This window comes from Octodon degus, unplaced genomic scaffold (genome assembly GCF_000260255.1).
Source record: "Octodon degus isolate 3935 unplaced genomic scaffold, OctDeg1.0 scaffold00046, whole genome shotgun sequence".
Taxonomy (NCBI): domain Eukaryota; kingdom Metazoa; phylum Chordata; class Mammalia; order Rodentia; family Octodontidae; genus Octodon; species Octodon degus.
Window position 1 is genome coordinate 13,252,286 of NW_004524622.1, and position 10,452 is coordinate 13,262,737.

General features: G+C 43.6%; 1 protein-coding gene across 1 annotated transcript in view; it reads right to left on the bottom strand.

Annotated features, from left to right (window-relative positions):
- Positions 1-10,452, bottom strand: part of Lipm (lipase family member M) — a 27,434-nt gene that overhangs the window by 3,581 nt on the left and 13,401 nt on the right. The window contains exons 3-7 of the mRNA XM_004632078.1: positions 5,312-5,510; positions 4,413-4,522; positions 1,934-2,070; positions 1,651-1,797; positions 370-441 (exon numbers count right to left, since the gene is read on the bottom strand). Of these exons, the coding sequence (XP_004632135.1) occupies positions 370-441; positions 1,651-1,797; positions 1,934-2,070; positions 4,413-4,522; positions 5,312-5,510 (665 nt within the window). The remainder of the gene's footprint in view (positions 1-369; positions 442-1,650; positions 1,798-1,933; positions 2,071-4,412; positions 4,523-5,311; positions 5,511-10,452) is intronic.

Here is a 10,452-nt window from a genome sequence, read left to right on the forward strand (position 1 = left end):
GCACCACATGCCAGCCAGCCCTGCCCCCTGGTGGGCTGAGCTGGCCACACACACACACAATAAATAAATGTAATAAATAAAAATAAATAAATATTTAAAAAAAAAGAATTCAATCCCCTGTAACAGCAACAAAAAATTAAAAAAAAATTTAAAAAAAAAAATAAAGATGTCCTTAGTCCACTCCTGTCCTTTCTTCCCATCTCCTCAAAAGTTTCAGTGATTGAGGTCAGGTTCACAGCTCTGATCTTTGACCCAACTTCATGGCAGCTCAAAACAAACACAAAGTTTTGTACCTCAAAATGGAGTCTTTTGCCTATTTCCGACCAAATGTGCAAGGACCCTTCGAAAATAGAAGTCCAATATTCTTACCTGGCTCCAATGTAGAATGTTCTGCACAGATGTGCCGGCAGGAGAATGGGCAACGTACACATTTGCTCGGCTCTGTAACAAAGCATGAGTGGTCTGTGGGCCACAGAACTCCCGAGATGTGTACTTTACCCCAAGTAAATCTCCAAGAGTGTCAGACTATGGAACAGGAGCATCAAGTTGTCAGAAGTTTTCCATGACATAGAAATGCACACACGCACGTAAATGAAAGTCACTAAATGTATTCCTAGGCATCTATGTTCTTCACTTGAGAATAATTCTCATTATTCATTATTTACTTAAAAATCTTTACTAGATGTATTTAGGGTAAGGGATTTGGAATTGAGAGTAGCTCTCTGCTGTTTAAAATTAGGTGAGTTTGGGTAGTTCTTAACCCACTGAACCTTAGTGTACTACTAGGTAAAGTGGGGAGGATATTGATGTATTTAAGTGTCTCACAGGCTTGTTGTGGGATTAAAAATTAGGGTGGAACATGCACGATAAATGTCCACCAAGTGGTTTCTGTAAGTTGAAGTGTTAATAAAGAAGAAGAAATCTTCAGGAGTTAGAGATGCCTTCCCTCATCTGCCTTCCACTGCCAGCCCTTACAGGGTCACCCAGATTACAGACACATTGCCCAGTGTCCCCCTCATTATCAGGGTGATCTGCATTAAATAACTGGTAGATATGAGAGCATACAGGCCAGCCCTTCTTCCAATTTGGGACAGTCTTAAGGAGCACCTCATCTTCACATACCCCTGTAGGATTCACTGTTAAGGTTATGTCCTAGACTTTTTCCTCTAGCAAATCCAGTCTCCTTTTTCTCCATTATCTCAAGAACAGAACCCCAAATCATTCTGCCTATTAACCTCCTCAGAACGTGCATACTACGGAGACCCCCAGGGTGACGCTTACCAGCTAGCAGCTGTGTCTAAGCCACACTGAGACACCCAGACTTTGCATTGAAGAGCTTAAACTACAAACTGAAAGAGACCAGACTGAGGGAGAGGATGACACTGGGAAGGTGTCCCTATTGTCTGCCAGGTTCTAATCTCCTTTGCCTTTCTTACTTAGTATAGGCTTCCAGACCTCTTTCATCTATAACCTGTGAGACTAATATGTAGCAATGTGGACCTTGCTTCAACCCCTGGTGAAGGCTTTCCAGCAGTCCCTAGTTCACATTGCTGTGTGTACATCTTGTGTAGGTCCTCACTGCTCCTTTGAGACTAGTAACTGCTAGCTTAGTTAGGAAACTGAGAATTTATTTTCTAGGCTCCTACTTACCATGTTCATATTGTTCGTGTTAAAGCCTCCCATAAGTAAGATGATATTGCTACAAATTTGATCAAGAATCATCTGGCCACAAAGGTAAATAACATATTGCCTGAAAAATCGGGTCTGGTATAGAAATTCTTTCCTGCCAAATAATCCCTGCAAAATATGAGGTGAAACAGAAGTCATTGTGATGTAGTCCAGAAAACATGCCTCTAATTTAAAAGTGTATGCTTTAGGAAACGGGGTGGCAAGACTTCTGTCCATACAAGGACTCCTCCGAGGTCTCACGTACCTTGATCATCATGTCTGGCAGCAGCAAAAATTTGGTTCCAGGGCTTTTTGCATATTTAACAGTGGCTATAGGGGCCAAAGCAAAATACATTTTGATTTTTTGAGCCAGCTCTGGCATTGTGGAAAATGCAATAAAGCCTGTAAGAGAAAAAGGTATCAGCATGGATATTGAGTATCATAGGACTCACAAATATATTTTACCCTTATCAAAATGTTTTAATAATTATGTATATAGTATGTCATAACTCTTCTCCTGCAAAATTACAAGCTCTTACTGGGAGGGTGAGCCACAGAGATAGCGCTTCCTAATGGCACCTGCTGTGATTGCTTTCATGCGGTTAAATTGGACATTCTGCTTACGCACTTTCTGCTTGCTTAGCCCATATAAGCTCCCGACCACCAGGATCAGGGCCTGGCATTTTGAGGAACAATTCATTTCTACTCAGTGGCCATACAACATGAACTAAATTTGCCTCCTAATGCTGGGTGTCATTTTGGCATCCCTGCTTGCCGAGGGAATGGCACACAGAGATCTCAGCGACCAAAGGGCCAGAGACAGATGCCCTGGTTTGTGGTTGGATTCAAGGGAAGAGTAAGTGTTCTTTAACTCAGAGGTCTTTTGAAAAATATTTTGTCTCTAAGTTGTTCAACTGAAAACTAGCTAAGATTGTCCAACAACTGGCCTGAGTTCACAGTGCTTTTAGTGTGATGACAGGTTTTAGAGATAATCTACTTCTGGTTTTTGTTTTGAAGGACTTGTCATAATAATTCCCATTATCTCTGCTATGGTTTGTGTCTAGTTGTCCCCCTGCCCCTCAAAGCTTCATGCAGTTATAGGGCTGGCTTCTAGAGTTTGAGATTACTTCATAATCTAGTGTTGGGATTATGGGTGTGAGTGCCATACCCAGCCTGTGGCAGATAGCCTGAATGCAACATGAAGGAGACAGATTTGCTCTCTGTTGGCCTGTGTTTCTGCTGCTCCTCCCTTTTGGTCTTGCTTTTTGCTACTTCCTGCCACTATGAGCAGCTGCCCTCTGCCATGTGCCACTCTACCTTGGAGCCAGCTGCGTATGGATCGACACCTCTGCAACTGTGAGCTAAATATACCTTTCCTTCCTTCATTTTGGGTTTTGGGTATTTTGTCCCAGCAACAAGAGAAAAGTAACTGAGACGAATTCTGAAGGGGGTAGGGGTAAAACTCTTACAGGAATTGAGGAATGTATGTATGTAGTTTACATTCAACTTATAGACCTCACTATATAGCTGTTCTTTAGTGAATGCTGTAAACATTTGAGTATAGATCTTACTTAGCAGCCCCATTAAGCCACAATGTAGTCATCTGCAAAATTGAGTTACAGTCCTATTCTGCAGGCAATGAAGCAAAATGATACACTTTTAATGACGCATTACTAGATGCTCATAAAGATGGGAATTATATAGGGATAATATTAAACCACAGACATTAAAGAATGTACAAAATTAAATCATTTACAAAGCTATTTTCATATTCATGAGTATAGACACAAGCTGGTAACAGCACAGCAGTGCTGATTAAAGAATGTGTATTTCTTCCAATAACTGGCTGCTCATTGATCTGTTTAGAGTGCAGCTTTGGCCTTTAACTCAGGGTTGGGTTTCAGGGTAAAAGAAAGAGATCTTTTTAGTCCCCAAGATCCTCCTCCTATGACACACACTCTGAGTCTTCAGTATCTATCTTCTCCTAATGCAGGCCATGGACACTTTTCCTACTGGTTTTGGTCTGGATATAAGGCCAGGAGAGCCACAGTCTCCATCCCCCACCACCCCAAACTGGGCCTGCAAGGGGCTTCCATTTAAAGCCTCTCATGTATTCATCTAAAGCAAAACGACCTCAGTGCATAATTCCAAATGTTGGCATTAGCTGGAAACGAGAAAGGCTTATGTAAACTCCATCAATTCAGCCCCTAATATGATCATAATATTCTATTTTTTGATTGTCTGTCATGTGGTGGCCCCTGAACTCAGGCTTCATTCATTCCCATTATTAACTGAGTATGTATTCTGCACCAGACACTTCTCTTACAGCCGTGTCTTACAGACCTGCCTTACAGTCTTGACATTCATGGAGTACAGACTTAACATACCTTCAGTCTTACAGACATGACATGAATAGCCCAGATAGTTCTAAGACCTCTAAGAGAGAGTTATTATCCTCATTTTGTCAATGAGGAAAGAGATTGGGTAGTTAAAGAACTGACTCAAGGATATTTACCTAAGGGGGTAGGAAGGACAGTATTTGAGTCCTCATCTGTCTCAGCCCAAGCTCTCTCTGCTGTACCACAGGCCTCTCTCAGCCCAGTCTCTATCTCTCTAGGGGCTTACAGTGACGGAAGAGGACAAAACCAGACCCTAGAGAAGCCCAAGAAAACTGGCTCAGGGACAGCTGGTGCCTCAGGCCACATTTCTTCTGAGTATACAAACCTGATTTCCTTTGAACCTACCCATGGTGGTGCCCTGCGAATAACCGACATAATAGATCTTTTCCTGATCTGTTTTCTGCAAAATAAAGTTTATCACTGCAGGAAGGTCAAACCTAGCCATCTCATCATAACTACAAAGGGAAAAGACAAAGTTATATGAAACATTATAATCAGGTACAAACAGAGCCACCCCCCACCCCAACACACACACGGTTTACAAATGAGTACTTGAGGGCCAGCCCTGTCAACTTGTTACAGTGCTCCTCACAACACTCAGGATGGAGCTATTTCAAAACTGGGACACTTGGGCATCTCTGGGGTCTCAGGCTGTCAGCCAACTGCTGTTTGCTGCAGATGTCATTGCCCGGGATCACCAGTGGGTGCTGAGTGCATGGTCTATCTCTTGCACTGTTTGCATGGGGCCATACAGATTCTTTTACAGGACAATATTAAGGATGCAACAGGACCCCTCCTCTGATGAAATGTATCAAGAACAGATGGATTGCCAGAGATAATGTAGGTAAAAACATTAAAAAACTTGCAAGGCCATGAAAGAGGTAAGTCAAATTGATAGTTTTCTTTCTTTTTAAAACTGCTACCTGGCCTCAGTTCTTTCTGGAGGCATTTGGACTAGTCATTACTCATAGAGAAGTTAGTCTCAGGCCAACCACCTTCAAGGGAATGGATTTGGTTCTGTCTCAATCACTACCTGACATCTCATTAGCCTTCAATGTGGGAAACCCAATATTCCTTACACATCCCACCAAAGAATCCCTAGCTAATTGCCAAAATTAGCTATATCATGTTAGCATACTGATAACACAGCCCAAGTAATTTATTCAAATACTTGAACCTCTAACTGTTTACCCAGTTCTCCCAAAGGTCTCCATGTCTACTTTGATCTCCAGATTTTCATATACCTGAAGGCCCAGAACTCATCTTGGTCTACAGAGAGGGTCTTGTGCTTCCGAGACCAGGTGTTTCCCCTGCTGTTCCCCAGCCACACATCAAAGCCAGCATCTGCCAGGATGAAGCCCAGGCTGTTGTTGGGAAGGTTGGAAATCCAGTTGCTGGCATCGCCAAGTAGACCATGCTGCAGAAGCACCACTGGCCTGGACCCTGTAGACATGAGGGAAGGTCAGCTACATGACACAGCCTTCGCCTTTCCTGTTAGGCTATAACCTGCAAGGACTTGCAAGTCAGGCGAGCCCAGGCTCTTGATTCACCTGCTTGCTAGCTGGATTGTGTTGACCAGTTCACAATTTTGTATATTAAATTCTTCATCATTAATGAAATTTGATTTTGTTAGGACTTTAAAAGAGCAGAGGACACAATGTAAAAGTAAAAGATCAGAGGAACCAGGTGGCACAATGCTTGACAAAGAATGAAAGCAATTCAGCTTCCATTGTTTTTGTGTAATTATTACTGGGGAACTTGTTTGGAACACTGGAAAGTGTTAGAAGTGACCCAGTAGAGAATATGCTTTACTGATTAAGAGTAGATAGGTAGGTAGGTAGATGTGGGGGGTGATAGAACGCTCCTGTTATATTTTCCCTTATTAGGGCAAGAAGTGCTGCAGCACCAATCCCCACTTGCCTCGACATCCTCCTGTGGTCCTGGACCTCCACTACCAATCCATAACTAGTCCCACCCAACTACTTCCACTATGCGGCTATTTAGACCCTGTTCACTTCCTCAATAAATGAGACTTGATCAGGAAACCTGTCTTGTCTCTGTCTCTTGTGTCTCTTGCCCTGTCTTGTTCATCCCCGTTCTTCCTCCAGATCATTACCCCACGTCTTGACTCGCGGGCCAAGTCAAGTGGCACCCAACGTGGGGCCTGGCACGGAGGATTTAACGAGAGAGTTGTTCGAGAGCCTGGGTATGAAGCAGATAGTGAAAGTAAATTCCGAGGCCAACGCAGTGCAAGTGCCTGCCGCGCCGCTCGAGCCATGGTGAGTGAACAGCCACCCCCTTCCCCCTTTCCGGCATGGGTCAAGCATTAAGCGAGCATGAGCTCTTTGTGGAAAGCCTCAGTAAGGCACTCAAGACATGAGGGATTAAGGTAAAGGAAAAGGAATTATTACAGTATTTTAAGTTTATTCATGAGGTTTGCCCATGGTTTCCGTTGGAGGGCACAATAGATTCTAAAAGATGGAAACAAGTAGGTGATGCATTACAAAATTATTATAGAGTTTTTGGTCCTGAAAAGGTCCCAATTACAGCATTTTCATACTGGGGCTTGATTGATGAGATTCTTATGCAGTGACATAGAGACCCTTTGGTCGGAGAAATGATTACCCACAGAGAAGCTGTCCTGCGTAACTCCAATAGGCCCACTCTGGCCCCTTCCCAGGCTGGTCTAGATGTCTCCTCTCTCCACAGTGAGGAGGCAAATGAAGTGTTAACTAAACCCCAAAATAACGAGCAGCTGCCACCTTCCCCTTCTGAGGTTTTGCCGCCTCCTCCACCTGAGGCTCCTCTCCTGACCCATTATAAATCTTTGTATCCCGATCTTACTACTTTACAAGAGGTCAATTGGGAAGACTTAGCCAAAGAGGCTTCCAAATACCGTCCTGACCCCGTTGCAGCACCAGTTGCTACAAAACCGCCTCCTGATAATAATGAACTGTCCACATTTGCTCCTCAATCTTCCGATGTGCTTTTGGACCTGGAAAATCGACTGTTTGAGAGGCTTATATTACATTTACAATCTTTGTAGGCTGATGAGACACCTGGCACCCCTAAGATGGCGCCTGGGCTCAGTAGGCTCCTGCCCAAAATGGCGCCTGAACATGATAAGCTTCTATCCAAAATGGCATTTCTGGTTTCAGAAATGATGGCTCCCAGCCAAAATGGGGCCGAGCCTCAGGCTGCTAGAGCCTATGCCCCTTTTGCTGTAAATGTATTGAAAGAACTAAAAACTGCAGTTGCTCAATATGGCCTTACTGCAGTTTATACCATCACTGTCCTCGATTCTATGACTCAGGGCTGGTCTACTCCAAAGGACTGGCTAGACCTAGCTAGAGCAACTCTTTGGGGGGAAATTACCTCTTATGGAAATCTGACTTTTTTGAGCAATGTGAAATTATGGCAAAAAACAATGCCGATAATGGCGATCCGTGGACTTTTGCCATGCTTACCGGCATAGGTGACTGTTCCACTAAGGAAGCTCAGATGCGCTATGACGCTGGTCTTTTTGCTCAAATTAATTTGGCTGCAACTAGAGCATGGAAAAAGCTCCCTGTAGAAGGGGAGACAACTTCCCCATTTGCAAAAATTCAACAAGGACCAGAAGAGCCCTTTTCAGATTTTGTGAATCACCTTTTACAGGCTGCTGAGCGCCTTTTTGGCAATGCCGATACAGCCTCCGACATTGTTAAACAATTTGCTTTTGAAAATGTCAACTCATCCTGCCAGGCCGTGATTAGACCTCACAGAAAAAAGACTGATTTGTCCGGTTACAAACGTTTATGTGCAGACATTGGACCTTCCTATCGTCAAGGCTTGGCAATGGCTGCAGCTCTACAGGGTTGTACAGTTGACCAACTCCTTCACCGCCAGAGGCAGAATAACAATTGCTTTATTTGTGGTCAGCCTGGTCATACAGCAAAAAATTGTAAAGGAGGAAATAACAAAACCCAAGCTCAAGTAAAAAGGCCCGGGTTATGCCCCAGATGTAAACGAGGTGAGCACTGGGCTAGAGAATGTAGATCTAAAAGAGACATTTATGGAAACCCTCTGCTCCCACAGCAGCCGGGAAACGGGACATGGGACCAGCCCCAGACCCCCACACCCAAGCAATTTCTTGGGGTGACAGGTTTCATGCCAGCAAAAAACAATCCATTTCAAACCTCGTCAGGGCAACCCCAGGAAGCGCAGGACTGGACCTCAGTTCCACCTCCGACACAATACTAACTCCTGACATGGGAACCCAATCCACTTCCACTGGAGTTTTTGGCCCCCCACCTCAGGGTATGTTTGGTCTTATCATAGGGTGTAGTAGTTCTACTTTTGAGGGACTTCATGTCTCCCCTGGAATTGTGGACAATGATTATAATGGTGAGATTAAGGTCATGGTCTCCTCACCCAACAATGTCACGCCCATCAAAGCAGGTCAACGTTTTGCTCAGTTGTTGTTGCTGCCACTGGTGTCTACCACCAACCAGTCAATCTCCACCCACAGGAGTAACAAGAGGTCTGGGTCCTCAGATGTTTATTGGGCACAATATGTTTCTAGTCAAAAGCCACTCATGACCTTATGGTTAAATGGCAAGTGTTTTTCAGGACTTATTGATACAGGTGCTGATGTCACAATTATTAGGAAAGAGGACTGGCCCACTAATTGGCTCTTGACTGCCACCCTAACACATTTGCAAAGCATTGGTCAACCACAAAGTCCTGAAATAAGTTCATAGATGTTGACCTGGAAAGATCAAGAAGGTAACCAAGGTAGCATACAGCCATATGTAATGGCAAATCTGCCACTTAATTTATGGGGCAGGGACCTTCTGTCACAATTGGGATTGATCATGGGCAGCCCCAGTACTATAGTTACAGCCCAGATGCTTAATAGTGGTTTCTCCCTGGGACAAGGTCTTGGAAGATTGGGCACAGGCATCAAAATTCCTATTGCTCCTGTCCCTAATTTAACCAGAGCAGGATTAGGCCATTTTCCATAGGGGTCATTGATTCTCCTGTGACTCATGCAGAAAAAATCACCTGGCTTTCTGATCAACCTGTGTGGGTCGATCAGTGGCCCCTTCCAACCTCAAAACTAATAGCGGTCCAACAGCTGGTGCAGGAACAGCTTGCCACTGGCCACATCATCCCCAGCAATTCTCCATGGAATACACCTATTTTTACCATAAAAAAGAAATCAGGTAAATGGCGCCTATTACAAGATCTTAGAGCCATTAATAAAACTATGGCTCCTATGGGGGCTCTTCAGCCAGGTCTCCCATCCCCAGTTGCTATACCATTACATTATTTTAAGATTATTGTAGATTTAAAAGACTGTTTCTTCACAATTCCCTTACATCCAGAAAGATCAAAAGCGCTTTGCCTTTAGCTTACCTGCTCTTAATTTTAAAGCACCCATGCAGAGATTTCAATGGTGCGTCTTACCACAAGGGATGGCAAATAGTCCTACTTTGTGCCAATCCTTTGTAGCCTCAGCCTTACAATCGGTCAGGGATCATTGGCCACACATGTACATTATTCATTATATGGACGATGTTCTGGTCTCAGGACTCAAAGCAGATGAAACCTTGCGATGCTACCAAGAACTCCAGACAGCCTTAGGAGAAAAAGGACTCCAAATTGCCCTGGATAAAATACAATTGACAGATCCTTATACTTTCCTAGGTTTCCAGATGAAAGGTTCCCAGGTCTTCTCTCAGAGACCCCAGTTGAGGCTTGATGATCTTAAAACTCTAAATGATTTTCAAAAACTGTTGGGGGATATCAATTGGCTTACCCCATACTTAAAAATAAGTAAATATGATTTAAAGCCTCTTTATGATATATTGCAAGGAGACTCTGATCCCACTTCCCCTCGAGAGATTACCCCAAAAGGCAGACAGGCTATTTCCCTGGTAGAACAGGCCATTTCTGACCAAACCAATTCTTTTATAGATTATGATAGACCCTTGCAATTTCTTATATGCAGTACAAAATATTCCCCAACTGCAGTTTTCTGGCAAACTGCACCTTTAATGTGGATACGCTTGCCTATTTCTCCAAAAAGGACTATTGAGCCATATTATCAGGCTGTCTCCGACCTTATTATTTTGGGCAGAAAGCAAGGAAGATGTTATTTTGGAAAGGAGCCAGATGTTATCATTCAACCATATACCAAAGAACAAATAGGTTGGCTGCTTCAGACCACCGAAGCCTGGCCTATTGCCTTGGCTTCTTTTACAGGACTTATTGATAATCATTACCCCTCAATAAGCTTATTGACTTCGCCAATTGTCATGCACTTGTTTTCCCAAAAGTTACCGTTTTCAAACCAATTCCTAAAGCCCTATTGGTATTTACTGATGGTTCATCTTCAGGT